Source organism: Stegostoma tigrinum, chromosome 32 (assembly GCF_030684315.1).
Source record: "Stegostoma tigrinum isolate sSteTig4 chromosome 32, sSteTig4.hap1, whole genome shotgun sequence".
Lineage (NCBI taxonomy): Eukaryota > Metazoa > Chordata > Chondrichthyes > Orectolobiformes > Stegostomatidae > Stegostoma > Stegostoma tigrinum.
The window spans coordinates 17,912,643-17,935,549 of record NC_081385.1 but is presented as its reverse complement, the minus strand read 5'-3'; the positions used below and the strand labels follow the sequence as shown (position 1 = coordinate 17,935,549).

Here is a 22,907-nt window from a genome sequence, read left to right as displayed (position 1 = left end):
TCAAGCAGGCTGCTTTGTCCTGGATGGTGTCAAGCTTCTTGAGTGTTGTTGGGATTGCATTCATCCAGGCAAGTGGGACGTAGTCCATCACACTGCTGACTTGTAACTTGTAGATGGCAGACAGGCTTTGAGGTGTCAGGAGGTGAGTTACACACCTCGGTATCCCTAGATTCTGACCTGCTCTTGTTGCCAATGTGTTTATCTGGTGAGTCCAGTTGAGTTTCTGGTCAATTATAACCTCCAGGTTGTTGACAGTGGGGATTCAGTGAAGGTAACACTGTTGAATGTCAAGGGGTGGTGATTAGATTGCCTCTTGCCATATCACTTGCCATTTGTCAGCCCAAGCCTGGATATTGTCCAGATCTTGATGCATTTGGACACGGACTACTTCAGTATCCGAGGAGTCTTGAATGGTGCTGAACATTGTGCAATCATCAGCGAACATGCCCACTTCTGACCTTACGATGGAGGGAAGGTCAGTGATGAAGCAGCTGAAGATGATTAGGCCTCGGACACAACCCTGAGGAACTCCTGCAGAGATATCCTGGAGCTGAGATGATTGACGTCCAACAACTACAACCATATTTTCCCTATGTGCAGATATAATTCCATCCACTGGAGTGTTTGCCCCCTGATACCCATTGATTCCAGTTTTGCTAGGGCTCCTTGATGCCACATTCTGTCAAATGCAGCCTTAATTTCAACAGCTGTCACTCTCACCTCACCTCTGGTATTCGGTTCTTTTGTGTACAGGACATACTTTGGCAATTTCCCACATTATCAGGTGGATATCAGTGCTGGAACAGCTTGGCTAGGGGAGCAGCAAGTTGTGGAGAACAAGTCTTCAGTATTATTGCCCGAATGTTGTCAGGGCCTGTTACCTCTGCAGTATCGTGTCTCCAACCATTTTGTGCCGCACGTGGATTAAATCAAATTGATTGAAGACTGGTATCTGTGATGCTGGGGACCACTGGAGAAGGCCGAGATGGATCATCCACTCGGTATTTCTAGCTGAAGATTACTGCAAAAGCTTCATCCCTATCTTTTCCACTGATGTGCTCGGCTCTCCCATGATGGAGGATGGGAATATTTGTGGAGGTATAGGTCAGCAACTAGCAATAGCTAAATGGACATGTCAGAACCTTGGGAAATTAGTTGTAATTTGAAGTGACTTCTGTCAGTTTGATTAAATATGAATCTGTATGAAGTGAAATCTTTCTAATTTCCATTTTTTTCATTATCAAAATAGTTCTGGAGGATAGATCCCCTAGCAAATATTTAGCAAATTCCTGATATATTACTTTCCACAAAACAACACAAAAGAGGATTAATGAAAACAAATATCAGGTTTATGAAATAAAGTTAACTTGAGAATGGCATTTGATGTGATATTAATTTATTGTGTACCAGTGTAATTTTACTTCACATAATAAACATAATTTCTAGCTTAAGGCATACTCTGTCACCATGGGTCCACAGAAGAATTAGGACAAGGCCATTCAGCCCCTCGAGCCTGCACCACAATTCAATAAGATCTCTATGTCAGCCTTTTGGTGTGTGGGAGGGGAGTATATAGATGGTGAGCAAAAGGTGGCTTGACAGATCCACCTAAACCCCCTTTCTCTTGACCTCTATTCTGTAACAAGAGGAGAATATGTACCTGCTCGCTATTGGACCCCTTGAGGTATAGGCCTCAGAACAGGCTTTAGGAGTGAGAATGATGACCGCAGTTGCTTGATGGTGGGGAGGGGTGGTTGCCAGTGTCGAGGCCTGTAATAGTGAGATGCGTACCCTTGCTCACTTGTCTGTTCTTAGTGAACTGATTCATGAGCGATTGTGAGTGTTTCCTCACAAATGAGGCTTGTATGTTAGTTGCCATTTAACATGCTCGCGCTTCTTATAAATCCATTCATGGGATGTGGGCATCATGAGCCAGGCCAGCATTTATTGCCCATCCCTAATTACCCAGAGGGCAATTAAGTATCAACGACATTGCTGTGGGTCTGGAGTCACATGTAGGCCAGGTAAGGAAGGCACATTTCCTTCTCTAAAGGACATGAGCGAATCAGATGGGTTTTCCCAACAACTGGTAATGGTTTCATGCTCATGGTTAGGCTCTTAATTCCAGAAACTTTATTGAGATCAGATGCCACGGTCCAGCATGGTGGAATTCAAACCTGCTCCCCAGGACTTTAACTGGGTCTCTGGATTAAGGTGATAATATCATTAGGTAATGACCTCCACTTTCTTCTTGAAACCGGAGGATTTTCATCTATTGATTAACTGCCATAAAGTTTTACATAATACAATTTGAAGCATAAAGTTAGACCAATGGCTTAAAACTGTTAATTCTGTATTACACATATAGATTGTGCGGTGACTTTGTATTGAAATCTAGTTTTTTCTTTGTTTCTGCCTATTACCACACACAAACATTCTGTGCTTGGATGGTTGGGATCACCTGACAATATTCTGTGTTACACAAGAATATTTGGAAATTGTGTCCAGTTAAGCCATTTCTTCTTTCCACTTGAGAACTCCACATAGTTTTGTGACAGATAATGCCCCTATTAACTGAGCTGCTGTCGACGTGAGCTTGATTTCAGTAAATGTTGTCAGCATTAATTTTATTTGCAGACCTTCTCACAACGGACCTGTAGGTGTCATTCTGTCTGAGCAGTCAACATGCTTGTGACGCATGCAAAGAAGATTTTATTTGAATTTAATTTCCATATAATTTGAGCAAGAAATTATCTCGTGGTTTTATCTACTGTCAGTGAAATCAGTGTCGGTGCACTGTTTCCTTGGCATCAATGTTCTGCGCACAGCCCTACTTTATTATACGTCTTGCACAGAGCAATTTGCAGGTGTCTTGACAGCTAATCATTCTTTGTAATGCAAAAACCCGAGACATTTTGGTATTTAAGTAGCAATTTGGCGAAAGCAGTTGTCCACTGTAGCTTAACCTACTAGCATCTTGCAATGTAAAAATCTAATGAGGAAAATTTAAATCCTTCCTATACTTGCTTCCACAGCGTCAGTATCCAACTGATGCTGTACACAACACATTAGCTGTCACATTTACCAAGCATTACTACCCAGATTTAATCACAGTTACATGACTTTCAGTAATGCCATTTTAGAACTTGCTCAGGTTTTAACAAAAAGAACTTACATTTGTCGAATGCCTTTAATTTATAAAATTACTTCAGGTGCTTCACAGAGAACTGAGAGATGCATTTATTGAACTTGTAGTCAAGTTAATTCCAGTAATTGTCCTCAAACTTAATTATAACAAGGAATTCTGTAAATAGAAACTAAAATTAGGCACAATGTGGAAAACAGATTTCCCACTTTGCAGTTCAGTTACAGTTTCAGCTGTCAAAAAGTATCACTGAATAGAAATGATGAGTCCTGTGTGTTACAGTCCAGTGAATGTAGCCACTTAATTTTGCTAGTTCAGGTTGAACGATGCTGTTGTTAACGTGATCAGGTTACACATTGTTGGTGTGTTGCTTGGATCTGAATCAGCATCTAAGGCAAACTTGCCCAAACCTGTTTCAGGTGCGATAACAAGGTGTGAAGCTGGATGAACACAGCAGGCCAAGCAGCATCAGAGGAGCAGGGAAGCTGACATTTGGGGCCCTAGACCCTTCAGAAATGGGGGAGCAGCAGAGGATTCTAAAATAAATAGGGAGTGAGGGGGGGGAGGATAGAAGATGGGTAGAGGAGAAGACAGGTGGACAGGAGACAGACAGGTCAAACAGGCGGGGATGGAGCCAGTAAAGGTAAGTGTAGGTGGGGAGTGGGGGAGGGGATAGGTCAGTCCAGGGAGGACAGACAGGCCAAGAGGGCGGGATGAGATTAGTAGGTGGGAAATGGGGGTGGGGCTTGAGGTGGGAGGAGGGCATAGGTGGGAGGAAGGACAGATTAGGGAGGCAGGGGACAGCTGGTCTGGTTTTGGGATGCGGACGGGGGAGGGGAGATTTTGAAGCTTGTGAAGTCCACAATGCTACCATTGGGCTGCAGGGTTCCCAAGCGAAATATGAGGTGCTGTTTCTGCAACTTTTGGGTGGCATCGTTGTGGCACTGCAGGAGGCCCAGGATGGACATGTCATCTAAAGAATGGGAGGGGGAGTTGAAATGTTTCGCGACTGGGAGGTGCAGTTGTTACGTGTGAATTAGCCTAGGTGTTCCACAGAGAAGTCCCCAAGCCTCCGCTTGGAGGCCACATCGGGCGCAGCGGATACAGTATACCACATTAGCAGATGTGCAGGCGAACATCTGCTTGATGTGGAAGGTCTTCTTGGGCCTGGGATGCGGGGTGAGGGGTTACGTGTAGGGGCAGTTGTAGCACTTCCTGCATTTGCAGGGAAAAGTGCCCGGTGTGGAGCGGCTGGAGGGGAATGTGGAGTGGACAAGGGAGTCACGGAGAGAGTGGTCACTCCAGAAAGCAGATAAGGGTGGGGAACGAAAAAATGTCTTTGGTGTCGGATTGAGATGGCGGAAGTGTTGGAGGATGATGTGTTGGATCCAGAAGTTGCTAGGGTGGTGCATGAGAATGAGGGGGATTCTGTTTTGGTTATTATTGCGGGTAGGGAGTGTGAGGGATGAGTTGTGGGAAATGCAAGGGACACGGTCGACGGCGTTCTCGACCACTGTGGAGGGGAAGTTGCGGTCCTTGAAAAATGAGGACATCTGAGATGTTCGGGAGTGGAATGCCTCATCTTAGGAGCAGATGCGGCGGAGGCGAAGGAATTGGGAATAGGGGATGGCCTCTTTGCAGGAAGGTGGGTGAGAGGAGGTGTATTCTTGGTAGCTGTGGGAGCCAGTGGGCTTGAAATGGATATCGGTTTCTAGGTGGATGCCAGCAATGGAGACAGAGGTGTCCAGGAAGGAGAGAGGTATCAGAGATGGCCCAGGTGAACTTGAGGTTGGGGTGGAAAGTGTTGGTGAAGTGGATGAACTGTTCAAGCTCTTTGTGGGAGCACAAGGCGGTGCCGATACAGTCATCGATGTAAAGAAGGAAGAGGTGGGGTTTGGGGCCAGTGTAGCTCCAGAAGAGGGAGTGTTCCACATAACCTACAAAAGAGGCAGGCATAGCTTGGGCCCCTACGGGTTCTCGTGGCCTCCCCCTTTGCCTGGAGGATGGAGGAGGAATTGAAAGAGAAGTTGTTGAGGGTGAGGCTGAGTTCGGCTAAGCAGAAGAGTGTGTCAGTGGAGGGGGACTGTTTGGGCCTACGGGACAGGAAGAAGTGGAGGGCATTTAGGCCGCCTGCATGGGGAATGCAGGTGTATAGGGACTGGACGCCCATGGTAGAGATGAGGTGTCGGGGACCAGGGAATCAGAAGTTTTGGAAGAGGTGGAGGGCGTGGGTGGTGTCACAGACATACGGGGGGAGTTACTGGACCAAGGGGGAGAAAATGGAGTCGAGATAAGTTGAGATGAGATTGGCGCGACAGGAGCAGGCGGAGAAAATGAGTTGACCTGGGCAGTTGGTTTTGTGGATTTTGGGAACGAGGTAGAAATGGGCAGTGTGGGGCTGGTGTATGATGAGGTTGGAGGCTGTGGGTGGGAGGTCACCTGAAGTGATGAGGCCCTTGTATTAATATTTCACCTTTAGTATGATCCAACTGAGAAGATCTGTGGTTTGGGTATTCAAACAGTAGCAATACAGAGGGGGAATAAATGCAACTAGACATCTATCCTTTCTGGGCTGTGCCGGCATGTGTACTTGAGGCTTAGAGATCATTAGGCCATGTCCACAAGCAAAAAACATTTAAAGGGACCTTGCAGCAAATTAACAATGGGAAATATCAGAGTTTCCAGACCATACTGTTGATGCCTTGGGGCTTGTAAAACCAATTACTCATCCCACCACCCCATTGGGGAAGAGCAATCCATTGTTTAGAAGCTTTTCGTAAAAGATACAGTGCCATATTATACCCTTCTCGTCCATTTTCAGTTCTGATCACATGATGTGGTCTGAGATACCAAATATCAAAATGGAAATGGGCTATGACTTTCTTTTGGAATCCTTTTAGATAATTGAGATTCACTTTTGACCAACTTGCCAAAAAAAAACAGTCAGAATTGGGAGATTCTGTTCAGGATTTAAGAAAAAGAACTTGTATTTGCACATTTGTAGCATAGTGCTTTTAATGTGAAAAATTACTTCAAGAGCTTTACCGAGAATTGAGAGAAGTACATATTGAATCGGTAGGTAAAATGAATTCCAATAATTGTTCTCAAACTTAATTGTGACAAAGGAATTCCATAAATAGAAAATAAAATTCAGCGCTATGGGGAAAATGGAATGGTCACTTTGTGGTACATAGGCAGGTTTTGGACAAAGGATACAGCTGTTAAAAAATAACAGCAAAAAGAAATGTGCCATTTGTTGCAAAGTAACATTGTGAGTGAACTAGGAACAAAATGCACACCTAATTTATCAAATGCAGATTAATTTCAAGGTAATAATTACAGAGATTATCAAGCAGCCAAACTGCATGTTTTTTCTTTCCCCTCTCAGTTAAAACAGATCTCCAATTCTTGAATGCTTTCTGTGTGGCTTTTTACTCTGGTGCTTTGGACTGTGACCTTCATGAGCATGCCATTCAAGCAAGTGAGAATGAGCTATTTCCTGTTGACAGTTGGAGCAAAAACTGGTCATTGTGAGTCCAAAGCAGGATTTCATGTTTGAGGTTGTACCACATTCATGGTAAAACTACCATCCATTCAAAATACATCATTTAGATCATTTTATCAAACAGCTGTATTTGTTTATGTTCCTGTTGTCATCCATTTATCCAGGAATCTGAAAGTTTTTAGGAATATTATAGGAGAAACAAACTGTATTTTGATGAGAAATGCAGACCCTGTCTATGAACAAGGAAGAGAAATAGTATCATGATAGGGGACAAAAAAAGATTTGAGGGAGAAAGCACCAAAGTTAGATAGTGCAAATCTATAAGTTATGGGATTTGTGAGGTAATTTACTTGGATCACTTTTATAAAATGATCATCTCCATTTTTATTACTTTAGATCGTTTTACCATGCTGCCCAACAACTACTTGCAAATTCGCCACATTAAGAAGACAGACGAAGGGACTTACAGATGTGAAGGAATAATTGCTGCCCGTGGTGAAATCAAATTCAAGGATATAAGGGTTATTGTTAATGGTAAGTTTTTAATACTCAGTATTTTGCTCGTTTATTCAGTTTGGTAAATTACATAAACTCTTCAGTTTAGACTAAACGTTGTTCAAACCAAATGTATGCAGTTTTTATTTCCCAGTTCATCTCATGTTCCAAACTGTTCCGTAAGCAAAAGCAACAGTTTGCATTTAAATTGTACTCCATCAATACGAGTAGTAAAATGAAGACAGGATCCGGAGAAATACTGTCTGAAAAGAATATAAACATAAATACGTGGAACTATGGAGGTAATGATGTGGGAAGACAGAAAAGCTTTTGCTGTAAAACGTGCATGTAAATAGAAACTAAAGCATGAACGGTCATATGGAACTTGAAAACTGAGAGGCAATGGGGGATGTCATGGTGAAATATCGCAGGTGATGATGAGGGATAATAGACCACAGAAAATGGTATTCATGATGATTGAGTGCCTTCATGTATTGTCACCTTGCATGGTATTCATGCTGCCACTTCTTTTGTTACAGTTCCTCCCAGTATACAACCCCGAGACATGGTGGTGAATGCCACAGCACATAGTGGTCAGCCCGTGTCATTAGTTTGTGATTCAGATGGATTCCCACAGCCAGAGGTGACCTGGATGAGGTAAGTTTTATAAAATGTGTACAAGAATTAAAATTATTCCGATTGCTTTGGAATTGCTTTGGTTTAGCCAGTGATAAATGAATCATGGAAAGGTCCAGCGACCTGTTCTGTTGAACAGGTTACAACTTGTTGCTCCAGTGATTTTTTTTTGAAAAAGTTATGAAATATAAAAATCAATTAATAGTTGTTTTTAAAGCAAACTTGAGTATTAGTGAATAAAACAGAATAAAACAGCATTTTGTTTTGCACTCATTAGGATAATTCGTAAGAAAACAAATTTACAGGGAATGTGAACATTTGTACTGTATGGGAGCAAAATGCTGATTGGTTTGCACGAGCAAGCTGATAGAGGGGTTGCCATGGAGAATGTACTAGTTCAAGATGATGGACAATTAACAATCAGCCTTGTGTAAATTTTAAATCGGTCAGGTTGACTTTGATTATTGCACAGGGAGTCAGTTCAGTGACTGTCACCTATTTTGTTGGTTGTAGTGTCTACATGTTCTTTCTGTCTGCAAACAACAGATGCCTGTGAATTAGTATGTGTAGATTCAAATATTGTTGATGCAATGTCGTTGGATTGTATCAGGTAACCTTCAGCTGTTTGCAATGAGCAAGTTACTAACTGTACGCAATTAGTTTCCACTTGTAAAACCTGTAGTACAATTAATAATATTAGCTGTGATTGTTCATTTGGACAGGATTTGCTGGGCACACTTGAGTATGGTAATAATTATGCTGACAACAATTTAGGATTGTCAGTTGTGTTCACAGTATGGCACCCTTTCATATAATAGAATCTACGTATATATTTTTTAAGTTCTTTAAGGAATGAACATGCATGACACTTGTTCAACTCAGTAAAACTGGTGACAGTTTTTTCATTGGCTCATTTCTTAGAAAAATGGCTGTACAAATGAGAAAGTGCACTTGCCAACCAAGTATGCTCATTACATGCACAATACATGTTGATATTCCCCTTGAATTCTTGTGAATTGTCCGGATGAGTGCAAAACAAACAAAAAACCTGAAAAATTATTCATTTTTTTTCAACAAACAGTTTTCTGTTTTAGATTAGTGAGTGATCTATCAATTAATCTTTAATCTGGAAATAAATTGTTGCAACCTTGCACCAATTATTGACTCACTTGGGAATGTTTCTGGTGTTCATGAAGTGAGAAGAGAAAAAAATACCTATTTACTTCTTTCCTAAACCATTCCTTGTATTGGTTAACCAGCTTTACAGCTGTGATTTTGAATTCGTAACCGCTACTCTTGTTCTGTGAAATGGATACCTAAATCCTTTTAGTCCTCCATAATTCCATATTTTCTCCATCAGTTTTGGTGAATTCCATCAGCCACAGCTTTATGTGCAGATTATCTATATTCACATTTAAACTTCTGCCCCTCTCAACTTGCTGCATTTTCGAGCTTACAGAATCTCCTACAGTGTGGAAACTGGCCATTTGACACGTTGAGTCCACACTGACGCTCCAAAGAACATCACACACAGGCCAATTTCCCCCTACGCTATCTCTGTAACCCTGCAGTCCCCATGGTTAGTCCACCGAGCCCATACGTCACTGGACACTTTGGGCAATTTAGCATGGCCAATCCACCTAACCTGCACATCATTTTTGGACTGGGGGAGGAAACCGGAGCACATGGAGGAAACCCACGCAGACCCGGGGAGAATGTGTGTGGAGCTTGCACAGTCACATAAGGGTGGAATTGATCTCGGGCCCCTGGCCCTGTGAGGCAGCAGTGCTGCTTGGTGCCCTCTGCAACTAATGTAAATGAGTATTCACTTTCACTCCGGTCGTTAATATATAGTGAGAAACAAGCCCACTGCAAATCCCAGGGGAGCACTAGTTGTCACATTCTGGCAATAGTGCATGAATCTTTTATATCTGTCCTCTGTTACCATGGCCACATCATCACCATTAACTTAATACAAAGTTCTTTCCTTCTAGACTGATTTTTTTTTGCTAAGAACTCCCATGTAGATCCTTAGCAAATGAATTCTGCAAGCCCGTCAACACAACATCCACAGACTCTCCCCTATCCACTGTTCCGGCAATTCAAGACAAAAAATTCCACAATTACTCAAACATGATCTACATTTCACTAGTACTTTTTCAGTATTTGGATGTACACAACTCCCTTCAGCTGATTACTTCAGATTGCAAACTGTTTAATTGCATTGCTTATAGCATTAGCAGGAACAGCGCAGTCTATTGACTGATTTTTTTTGTTACAAAGAAGAAGAACACATTCAACACCATTCCAAATGATTTATAGTAGTTATCAATGCCATGTATAAATACACGTTGTCTATTGCGCAATTAACTAAGTTTGTGTTTGAAGAATCCATTGTAGAAAACCTTTTCAAACCACGTTCAAATTATCTGACAAATGTAGATAAATTTCCTGGTTTTGCTGGTGAAGTGACAAAATAGTAGAAACCACATGCTTCATTGCTGCATTTCCAGCAAATATGAGTTAATGTTTAAAAAATCACCTTTTGTTTTTTTTCCAACATCAGCTCCATGCAGTGCTAAAAGAAAAACTGTATCATGTGAGTCCAGTTCCACAGATGCAGGCAATGTTGTAGTCTTTCATCCAAATGTCCTTTCTGCATCTTTTTGGCTTTAATAATGAGAATTGATAAAGCTGTTCAGCTCCCTGTGGCAGTACAGACGAATCAGAGCTCTGTCTTCCTCAATTTCATATTGAAACAGTATACAGCAGGCAGTGTCGGGTAGTGATGAGCTACAGTTGCCTTGATTGGTTCCTTGACACTGCCTCTCCTTTTGCCATCCAAGCCTAAAGACATGTGACTAACTGCCCTGGTTCGTTGAGACGATAATGGATTCAGATCAGCTGAAACTTCCAACTCATGATCTGCAAGACTTTTGTATGTGTCTGATTGTAGCTCTGCTCCAAAATAATAAGAAAATTAACACTACACAGATGGGGAGAGGATACAGGACAAAAATTTCAATACAAATACAGGCACTTTTTGTTTTAAAAAGCTGCTTTTTGTGGCCTAAAAACTTACAGCTCCATCAGCACGTGAAATTGTTTAGTTGCAGTGCTGACTTCACTCACCACAGGAAACTACTTTACACGCGAAAACGTGACTTCAGTAGGTCTAATTCTCATTTGTATATGTATTAGAAGTGGGGCTCACGTTCTGAAGAGTGGCAGTACCTTTCAGCCACTACCTTTACCCTCATTTCAGGCTCCAGAATAGCATTACAGTATGTAAAAGATGACCGAGCGGCATAGAATAGTTGTAGACAAGTGCTGGACATGTTTTATATGCTTTCTGTTTACCACTTCCTGAGTCATTAAATACCACTAATATTATTAAAGAAATATAGTGCAGGCGTGAAGACAAGCTGACTGTAAATGGACACTAGAACATTAAATGTTGAGCGGGGAGTCATTATTTTGAATCTTTTTTGGGTATTGTAGCTATTTTCATGTAAGTCTAAATTAAAAATCACATTACTGTTAAGAAGTTACTTTGGAATATTTACATGGAGTGTGTAATGCATTTTTTCTGAAGTCCAGTATTAGTGGATGAATTAACTCATCTAAGGTAATAAATGAAATAATGGAAAGTAAAATGTCAGCTACGTTTACCAAGCATTGATCTTTTAGTACTTGGTGCCATCATTTTCTGGATCTATCGTTCCATTTTGTTTCAAGAAAGTGTATATTAAAATGCTTTTGTGTTCCATGCAGTCGTTTTACCCTGGTGTGTAAACCAGTAGATCAGTTTATGTCTTATTTCTTAACAGCAGATGTACATCATTTGAAATCTTCCAAACATTAGCATTGAGTTAACCATGCGTGTTCCTACAACAGCACGAGGCTTTTTTTTTGTTAAGATTATCAAATATGTAGTAACCTGAAGAGTAGCAGAAGGTCCTCTGGCATCAAGTAGAGTTCTATGTCTGCAACACATCCTATTTGCAGGAAACAGTTGAATTTTTTACACCTAACTTATTACATTGCACTTCATACTTGTGGGTGTCAAAAACCGAAGTAATTAAGTTAGCTAAGTATGTATAACTGTTCCCCTTTTTTATTTAAATTTGCCCCCATACATCTGAATTAATTTTAATTCAATTTTACTCTTTATGATGTGAATTGGAAAGCTATCTGAGAATGGGAGCCAAACAAGCTTTGTTTGCAATTGATTTAACTTTCTTTTATGATGTGCAAGAGGTTTTAGTGTTAAAAAGGTTAAAAAAATCTTTTATTTTCTGTGTAGTAGGTTTATTTCCTTGAAATATTTTCCCCTCTGGTGCAAGAATTAAATTGACTTTATTTATTGCTGTAATAAAGTATTGTGAAAAACATGGCTAACTTTGTTCAGAAATATCTGCTTTGGTGCTTTGTCGTATTGTAGAATGGCACAGTTTTGCTGTGTCTATTTAATAATAACTGTGTTAAACCATGATAAAGCCCTCCAATGGTCGCAAGGTTACATTCACTGAGTGTAAAACTTCCAATGTTTTCCAAGAAAACTGTTCCCAATCTTGCAGATATGTATACATTCTTTGCTGAACCTATGATTTGTAGTTATTAGCCTGACATATCTCATTTGTCCTGTTCTTTTTCAGAGACGATGTGGTAATTGAAGCAGATGGGGATAAATACATTATGAATGAAGATGGCTCTGAACTCACAATAAATAAAATCAGTAAAAGAGATGATGGTGATTACATCTGCATTGCACAGAATAAGGCTGGAGACGCTGAGCTGGAGATCACCCTCCAAGTGTTCGGTAAAACTCTGCACAGTTTGACACAGCTGTCTTTAGAGTAGACCAGCCAGCCCTATCCTGCCTATTTCCCAGCAGTTTTGGGACATGCAGATGATGAATCTTCCACCCTTCCTCCTGCATTGTGCAGTCAGCAATATTCTGTTGGTAACTATGTACAAATCAAACATTAATGCTCCTTACCTGGTTTGAACAATCTACTATTTGGTAGCTTCCGGGTAGTCGTTATGGCAATATAAAGATAGGGAATTCAGCAAGTGTAGTACAGTATTTGACCCTATTATAACTAGGTGAGATAAGGGAATATTCTTCCCTCTTTTTAACCACAACTTTCCTTTGGTGAATTGCAAAAATATTTTGTTGCATTTTTAACACCCAATTCACTCTTCAGCTGAAACATAATTGGCTAGCTTGAAATTAAAGCGCCAAGTTACGAATTTTTTTCTGTAAGGAAATTCCTTTATACGTGAACTCCTAATGTAGGTGTAAATTTAAAAACGAGATTTCTTGATGCTGACTCAATTGTCAGGTTTCACTACCGTTGGATGAAATGGTCATTGGCATTCCAACATTAAAATAGAACATCCTCAACGGTCACTTGTACTCAAGTACAGAGGTGTAGGAATACAGTGAAAAGTTACATAATGTCGCCTTTTATGGGGCCATCTTAGGTACAAATCTTCAATATAAAAAAGGAATAAAACAGAAAAGTAGCTGCATTACTTCATAGAAATAATACATAGTTAAAAGGATAGTCGCTACGGTCATATAAACAAATTACACATGAATATTAACCAGTCTTGAAGGTTTGTAGCTCAGGTTGAGGTTCTGGATGTGAGTTTGCTCGCTGAGCTGGAAGGTTTGTTTTCAGACGTTTCGTCACCATTCTAGATAACATCAGTGAGCCTCCGGTGAAGCACTGGTGTTATGTCCCGCTTTCTATTTGTGTGTTTGGGTTTCCTTGAGTTGGTGATGTCATTTCCCGCTCTTTTTCTCAGGGGGTGGTAGATGGGCTCCAAACCAATGTGTTTGTTGGTGGAGTTCCGGTTGGAATGCCATGCTTCTAGAAATTCTCGTGCGTGTCTCTGTTTGGCTTGTCGTAGGATGGATGTGTTGTCCCAATCAAAGTGGTGTCCTTTCTCATTTGTATGTAAGGATACGAGTGGTAGTGGGTCATGTCATTTTGTGGCTAGTTGATGTTCGTGTATCCTGGTGGCTAGCTTTCTGCCTGTTTGTCCAATGTAGTGTTTGTCACAGTTTTTGCAAGGTATTTTGTAAATGACGTTCGTTTTGCTTGTTGTCTGTATAGGGTCTTTTAAGTTCATTAGCTGCTGCCAAACAGACAGACAAAACGTGCCCAGAAACCATAACCACTGTCCCCTACATCAAAGACATCTTGGAAATGACTGCCAGACTACTTGGACCTCTTGGCATCATGGTAGCCCACAAACCCACCAACGCACGAAAACAGCAGCTAATGAGCCCCGAGAAAAAGAACAGGAAATGACATCACCAACCCAAGGAAACCTAAACACATAAATAGAAAGCGGGACATAACACCAGCACTTCATCGGAGGCTCACTGATGATGTTACCTAGAATAGTGACGAAACGTCTGAAAACGAACCTTCCAGCTCAGCGAGCAAACTTACTTCCACACATGAATATTACATAGCAGGAGCTGACTGCAGGGTCTTCCACACAGGGTATTTTTAGATAGATTGCCGTAATATGTGGTCAGATGATCATAGCAGTTACTTTAGGTCAGTATTTGTCCTCAAACGATTGCTTTAGTCCATTTAGCCTTCTGATGTATCAGGTAAAATATCAAATGTTAGAAGTTGAATATAGTTACTCCTGTGTTCACCAATATTGTAACAATGCACAAAAGCAAATGGATTTTTTTGATCAAGCCACACAGTGCTTCTCCTACTGTGACCTGACACAGTAAATATCTGCCTCTCATCCAGGGAAATTGTTGAGCCATCCAGGGAATTTGCCTTCTAAACTCGAGCATGAGATGCATTGGAGACTGTGGGGTATCTTCTAGAACAGGTAGAAATCCAACTTGCAAGAGATGTCCCAAATATGAAAGCCTAGAATGCATTTGTTTAAACGCTAATCCATGCATGTCAGTATCAAAAAATTGAGGCACTCTTACACTTCAACTAAAGCGAATAATGTTAATTCTGTCCTCTACCACTACAGGGCAAAGTAAGCTTTGAAAAATAACAAAGCTCCCTCTGGTGGCAAAATATTCTGCTACTTGAAGTCCCTTCAGTTGAGTTTTTTTTCCACTCATTCAAGCAGTGCAGGATTAAAGAAGGATTGTTTGTTTGTTTAGAAGACTTTGTGTTCCATTTGTTCACAAATACATGCAGTGTGAATAGCTGACACTAGTAGTGTACTGAAGATGCTGGTATCTAGGAGAAGAAAAATAACCCCAGGAAAGGTTCAGCATTTAAGGTGACAGCTGCACAGAGAAATCAAGTTGATGTTCCAAGTGAATAACTAGCTTCATCAAAATGAAGTGTTAACTCTGTTTCTCTCCATGCATGGTACAAACTGCATCAGACTGATGGTCATGCAGCCGCTGTTGAGAATCAATATTTCAATAGTATCTGCCATGGGAAAGTGGTTGATCAATGTTTTATCTTTAAACTACAGCTTGATATGGAGATTTTATTCTAAATTAGGAAATCTGTTTTAGGATTTTTTAAAAAAATATGATGCACTTTAGTCATTTGATGGAACCTAATGGTAGTCTGTCACATTTTCTACCCTGAAATAAAAGGTTATCTTGTAGAAGTGATGTGGAACTACCCCTTGAGATAAAAGTTGCAATTTAATGTTCCCAACGTAAAGCTTGGCACAAATCACTCATGAATTGAAATCAGGTACGTTTGTGTCCTGCCTGATTTAATTGGTTAGTTCTTATTAATAACTAACTACATCTTGAAGGATGAAGCATTGTGTGAATTGTGTGTAATGATCTTGCCCCTGGAGTATAAGGATGCAAAAGTAATACTGCAGTTATACATGACCCTGGTTAAGCCCCACTGGAGTAAAGAATGCAGATCTGGGCATCACACCTCAGGAAGGAGATATTGGCCCTGGTGGAAACATAATGTAGGATTTACACGAATGATACCTGAACCTTAAGAGTTAAATTATGAGGAGAGATTATACAAATTCTGGCTGTTTTCTGTAGAATTTAGAAGGCTAAGGAGTGATCTTATTGAAGTCTTCAGCATTAACAAGAAAAGGCAAGGTAGAATAACTATTTCCACTGGTTGGGGATTCTAGAACTAGGAGGCATGACTAGGAGAATTCGGTCCAGATCATTCCTGCAGAGATGTTAGGAAGCACTTTGGCACACACAGGAAGGTAAATGTTTGGAACTCTCTTCCATAAATGGCATTTGATGCTGTATCAGTTGTTAATTATAAATCTAAGATAATGGCTTTGGTTCATATCCCTTAAGTAAATTTTTGTTAAGCAAAGGCAAGTATGTGGAGTAGGGCCAGAAACTGACTTGATCTCTTTGAATGTTGGAACAGGCATGGGGAGCTGAATCGCTGACTCCTCGCCCTTGTCACAGTTCAGGTCTCTCTCATTCAAAACGTTGATTTTTCCCTTCTGTTAGCATTAGGTAGGACCTGTGGTAGCCAGCAGTGAGTTGCTATCCATCTTTACCCCTAAAACTGAGTTTAGACTAGACTAGCTGCTTCAAAGCAGCATTCAAGAAAGGTAGAAAAGAAGTTACATTTAACAGCACCTTTTACCTCATGAGGTCCTAAAGCCATTCCACTACTTTAGAAGTGTCTGTTCTAAAGTAGAAGACAAGGCAGCCATAGTTGCACACAGCAAGATTCCACAATCAAAAAATTGACCTCGATTGGATAATCCATATTTCAGAAGTGCTAATTGAGGGGTAATTTTTGGTCAGGACATTGTGGAGATCTTCCTTGCTTTTCTTGGACATACAGCAATGAAATCTTTTATCTCCGTGCCAAGGGACATACAGAGTCTCTCATGTCCCTGGACAGGAGGCCCATGTTCAAGTCCTACTTACGTCACAACATCCCTCAACAGGCTGGTTAGAACTTTTCTTTTGCCTCCTGGGTGAACCATTGCTGGTAGATCAAGAAACAGAGAAATTGCACACCTTGCTGTTTCAGAATCTCTAAATGATTTAAAATGACAGCACAGTGGGTTGCTGGAGATCAGTAGTTTTTCAAAAATTATGGAGGTTTTAATATTAAAGTGCATGTCAAGGAAGCTTTTAAAATCGTAAGCACTTCTCCGTAATAGTTTTAATGATGCACATTTATTTAAAAGCTTCTGAACACGGTGATTACCTAATTGGTTCATTTCATACCTACATATTCCTAGAATTTCCCCACTTGAATATCTGTCAGCCACGAAAGGTAGTTATCATTTTTATTTAATAGCTTTGTTTTATGAATTAGTCCACTCGAGAACAATTACAGCTCTATGTGCCAATTTCTGAAACAGACAATGACAATGGAAAGGGAAATCCCAATTAGGGAAATTCTGTTAATGTCATGTTGTTTTTGTTGAAAATTTGGAATTTTCAGCCCCTGTTTTAATTGCTGAATCATCGTAATAGCTAACTACAAATTTGATCAGCTCGTAGACATGCCTTATTCCTTGGTGCCAGCTGTGTCATTAACCAGGATTTAAAAACTCCTTTTTGTCTTGTAGTGAAACCTGAAATTACATATGTAGAAAACAAGACTGCGGTAGAGCTCGAAGAGCAGATTACATTGACCTGTGAGGCCAAAGGTGACCCTACCCCGACCATCGTTTGGATGAAAGGTGCCCACACTTACAAGGATGGAGAACAGGTAGAACAAATCAATGAAATCTAGCTTGATACAATGGTGGATGAATTTGTACCTCCTTTACCCAAATGGAAAACGAGCATAGATTTCATCATCTGTATATCATTACTTGTGTTCACTTGCCCACAAAAATTAAGCAGAGCCAATAATTTTAAGTCCACTCTTTCTTGCTTGTCTCTGTGATTGTGACTGGGGTATGCATGACTTTGTTGCCTGTCTCCCCCAAGGAGGAACTGAACCATAGCTCACTCTACGTGGAATCACCGTTTGCTGTAGAATGGTTTGGCATGTTTCTGAGTCCACCAGAATCCTGCCCAGGCAGGCACAAGTTCAATGTTGCGAAGGCCAATGGTAGCACTAAAATTGGTGCATCAGCAGGAATCACCTGATGTAGCACAGACTGCTGTTAAGCATGGCACTTTCTGGATTATCGAGCTCAATACTCAACCATGTGCTCTATTTTTGGATGAATTTTGCTGGTAGGATACCAAAATTGTTGGCTATATTAATAGTTTATCAATTAGAGGTTTTAAATAAAAAGAGATTAACTCTTTTGCAAAACACAAAATGACTTCTCCCACAGCACACCATCTTTGAAAAACAGCAAAATTATTTTGCTTCTATAATTAAAATCTCAGTGCTGTATAACATTTAGTCAGGATTATGATTGAATAATGATATACAGTCATTATTGGCAATCACCTACAGAGTTGTAATTTGTTCAATATATTCTGATGCTATGAAGATTGTTTGGAAATCAGACCCCTCTCGTTAGATCCATGATTTGCTGTCTTCATAGAATATTGAGCTCTTGTGATTCCATTGTCTGAGAGTAGGTATTATGCATGATATAAGAGCACACCCTTACAATATGCTCTGCTGTTGTAACCGAGAAAGACACCAGTTTCTGTCTAGATACTTATAATGAACATGCCCTCAAAGCTTTATTCCAGAAAATGGGTGCATTCAATTGACTACAAACATAGGTGAAAGTGGAGGACTGTGGTCAGCTTATACTCTTGTGTATGATTTGAAAAAAAAAACACACAGGGATGTTCATTATAAGAAAAGGGATGCATGCATAAGTCACTGATTTTATCCAGGTTTGCTTGTTTGGATGTGAATCCTTCTACCTATGTAATCACTTGGTATTATTTTCTGGATTGTGGCCTCATCTCATCAGATGAATTCATAAAAAACTGGAAATAATTCTGTAGCCTGACATGTCACCTTGTGAACATGTCAGCATGCCATCTGTATAGACCTTTGAAATGATCATAACATTCTTATTTGTGTTGGGTAAAGATTTCCTCTGTTGTAGCGTGAACTAATGTATTCAGCACTACCTTCTCATGTATAATTGGAAATGGACCGCAAACCCTTGCCAACAAATGCTCACATCCCGTGAATGAAAATCATAAACTGTTCATTTATATATTATTATGCCTAACATATCCAAAGCTAGTATTTGCCCCAAATAGTCTTTTGATGCAGTTTCACATTTTGAACGTTTTAATAAGTTCATCACTTTTTACTACTTATTACATTCTTGTAAATTAGAGTAGAAAGAAGAATCCAATCTAGTTCACAAAAATCCATGCAGTTTCAAGACTTTGTGACATTCACAATGCAAAAATAAACAAATAGAATGTTTATGTTTCTCATATTATTTCCAAACCAACACAATACTTTACATGACGCCAAGCATGCGACCTCTGCTGAAATCATACAAAGTTTCCCTCCTGGCTGCCTTAGTAATAGAGGTGGGGAGTTTCAAGCAAGCTTGATAACAGTCCAAATTTGTTTGTAGGTTCTCCTACCACAAGCTGACTCCATGTCTTTAAAACAATGTTGTCATTTCAATCTAATAACCCTTGTGAACCAAGATAAACAAATTACTGAATTAATATAGAATCATCACTGTAATTACATATTTATATTATAGCATTTAGATTTATTAGTCTTAAATTTTAATTAACACATAATCCAGATGCTAGAATTTGACTGGAATGCCTGAGAAACATAATTAAACAAAAAATTCTCGAGTGATTTTATATCAATCGAATAAAACTAGCGTAATGCATAGTTACTATGGTGAGCCAGATATTTGTCATATGTGAAGGCCTGATTTCACCAGTGAAATTAGCATGTATTTTACATAATTAATATTCAGTGGAACTAAAAGACTAGAACTAGTTGAAAAATGTTCCACTTCGGAAAGCAATGGACAAAGCCACAGATATTAACAAGTTCTTTCTTGGAACAATGCCAGTTGCAAATAATTTTCTGAGAACAATGACTGCACGGTGGAAGATGTGTAGTAGACAGTGGGTCCTATTGAAAATTGCATAAAGTAGGATGTTACCCTGTGAAAGCAGGCACATGGCTTAATACATGAATCTAATGTTAGGATTGAGTGCAAAGCTGTCTCAGCACATTTGGCGTGAGGTCAAATTCAGAAACTAGAAAAGTTGCAGTAGCTCAAACTCCCTTACTTCAATTAAACATCCCCTTATCTTTTGCCACGTTAAATTTTTCAGGTTCATGTTATTTAATTGGCATATCCGTCACTTTTAGGCACTCAATTAGTTTTTCCCAGTCCATAGTTCTTCCTGTATTGAAATAAAACAAAGATCTGCAGATGCTGGAGATCTGAAACAAAAAAAATTAGAAATTTCTGGTGAAACTCAGCAGATCTGAAGAATGGTCACAGGATTCGAAGCGTTAACTATTTTCTTTGCTGCGTTTCTCTAATGTTCTGTTTTTGTTTTGTTGTTCTTGTACTTAATGTTTATAAGTTTAGGCCCATTGCTGTACAGTCTAATACATGTGAGAGTGCCCTGGAACACTTACTTTAGGAAGTTGCTTGTTGGTTTTGCATGTAATTCTGAGGAAGGACATGTAACAACCACATTTTGCTGACAATGTTAAATATGCTGGAATTCCGGTTCATTGCCATTCCCAATGAATTTTCCAAAGTGAGGAGTAGAGCAACAAACAGTAAATGTGTTTATCTGCTTAAAATCCTTGAATGAACAGAATACTTCTAATCTACAGTCCTCTTCTTTCAGACTGAAACAGAGACGTACAAACATCTGCATTAATATACTTTTAGCCTACATGTTAGGCTCATTGATTATAAAGTCCCATACGAAAATAGACCAAGTTCAGCTTTTGTCAGCAATGGTTTGTTTACTGAAGTTGGTGATGGACAAGTTCAATTTTCAGAAAATGACGACGGATTTTCAACATAAGGCAGTGTGGAGCTGGAGGAATACAGCAGGCCAGGCAGCATCAGAGGAGCAGGAAAGCTGGCGTTTTGGGTCCAGATCATTCTTCAGAAATGGGGGAGGGGGAAGGGAACTGTGAAATAAATCAAGAGTGGAGGGTTGGGGCTGCGGAAGGTAGGTGGGATGGTGGTCGGTGAGTGCAAGTAGGGAGTACCCGCTGCTGCCTACCTGCACTCCCCTATCATCAAACCACCTACCTTCACTAGTCCCACCCCTCCTCTCTCTCCTTATTTCACGGCTCCCTTCCCCCTCGCCCATTTCTTAAGAAGGATCCTGACCCAAAACGTCAGCTTTCCTGCTGCTCTGATGCTGCCTGGCCTGCTGTATTCCTCCAGCTTCACAATGTGTTATCTCTGACTGCAGTATCGGTAGTTCATACTATCTCTATGGATTTTCAACTTTGCCTTTACAAGTAGGAGAAAAGAAGCTATCATAATGTTGTAGAGAGATAGTAGGAACTGAAGATGCTGGAGAGTGTGAGATAACAAGATGTAGAGCTGGATGAACACAACAGGCCAAGCAGCATCAGAGGAGCAGGAAAGATGACGTATAATATTGTGTTCGTTTAGACCATTTGGACTGCAAACAGTGTATCATTCACACTGCATTCAGTCCATAAAATCACTACTACTTGCCCTTATCAACATCTGAGCTTAATCTCCAGAGACTGAGTGAGGCTTTTTTTTAATTATAACACACTAACTATACATACCTACTCCCCTTCCATTGTATGTAACTACATTGTCTGTTTTGTATGTTGCTTGCTGCCTTGTATGATAAAATTAAAATGTTTGATTTCTGTCAGAGACTAATCATTACTGAGGCAAATGAGGCAAATCTTTCATCATCTGCTTTAGTTTTTTTGTCACATAAGCTTACGGTTCATCATAAGTGTTTAGTCATCAACTGATCATGTGTAACATTTGTTGCTGTACATGACTATCAATTTTTTTCCAATGGTAGAAAATTTTTCTGCAGTATTGTGATTGTGAATTATGTTGTGAAATGAATGCTCTTATTTTTATCATTTTATCAAACTTATTACATAAGTCATATTTCTTTTCTGTATGTTGTGCTTCTATATTTGTGGTATGAGCCCCAATCTTCATGTGACTCAAAAGAATACAAAAGAAACAGTTATACATACTTTACTTCTGCTTTTTATTTGGTTTACGTGGGAATTCTTTAAATCTTGATGTTAATGAACATTCATAACTTTCTATTTGCCTTCATTTTACACTTCCTCATTTTTGAAAACTCTGTTGTCTGTAATTTCTATGTTGTACTTTTTTGTTGTTTTTCCCCATTGGCACTGGTTTGCTTCCCACTCAGCCACTGTTTCTTTGATGAAACTACCTCTGTCCTTCTCCAATTTTTATATCATCTTAAATAAGCATTCTGTCCTTTTGCAGCAAGGGTCATCGAATTCTGTGGAAACAATAGTCCCATTTATAGAATGTTGATATTTTTCAGTGAAGGTTTAAATTTACCATCAAGTATATTATTTTAGGGTCAAATGGCATAAAAGATAGAACCAGTTGGAAAGGAGTATTATTAAATGTAGCATTTGACAGTAGTTACATTGCTCCTTGTCGAAAAATCACATATTCTCCTGTAAAGATATTGCTACAAATGGATGAAATCTTCCCTGTAATGGATACTAGTATGTGTAGATTGGAAGATTTGATGGAATCCAAGAGCAGAAATCCTTTGATCTTTTATTGGCATCCTTTACGGAGCAATGCCAAAAGATTGAAATCTAGAAGCTGTATCTTTTAGCGTTATCATAAAAATCATACTTGCTTGTCTCAGTTTCTTTTATCTAGTATTTTAACTGGAACGATCACTAAACTTTGCTTGAAATAGCAGAAAGGGGCAATCGTGCACAGTATCACTTCCTAGTTAATGTCAGAAAGATCAAAGTTGGTTTGATAACTTTGAAATATGCAAACAACTAAATGCACACCTTCCACCACAACAGGAAATGGTTTAACGCTTTTAAAAAACATATCTATTGCACTTAGCTATCCATTACAGAAAGGTTATCTGTCAGTGTCCCTCTAGTTACCCTTTGAGATAAGAAAGAATCGAACTTGGAGCAATTGCTGTGGAGCCATTCTGTGCTATATTGCGAAGTTACCAGTAATTGC

At 39.7% G+C, this 22,907-nt stretch overlaps 1 protein-coding gene across 17 annotated transcripts in view; it reads left to right on the top strand.

Moving 5' to 3' along the window:
- LOC125467077 (neural cell adhesion molecule 1) overlaps positions 1–22,907 on the top strand; it is a 501,070-nt gene that overhangs the window by 330,819 nt on the left and 147,344 nt on the right. For all 17 annotated transcript variants that reach the window (XM_059639028.1, XM_059639033.1, XM_059639029.1 and 14 more), the window contains exons 5-8: positions 7,047–7,184; positions 7,685–7,802; positions 12,440–12,603; positions 17,328–17,470. In XM_059639028.1, coding sequence (XP_059495011.1) covers positions 7,047–7,184; positions 7,685–7,802; positions 12,440–12,603; positions 17,328–17,470 — 563 coding nt within the window. The remainder of the gene's footprint in view (positions 1–7,046; positions 7,185–7,684; positions 7,803–12,439; positions 12,604–17,327; positions 17,471–22,907) is intronic.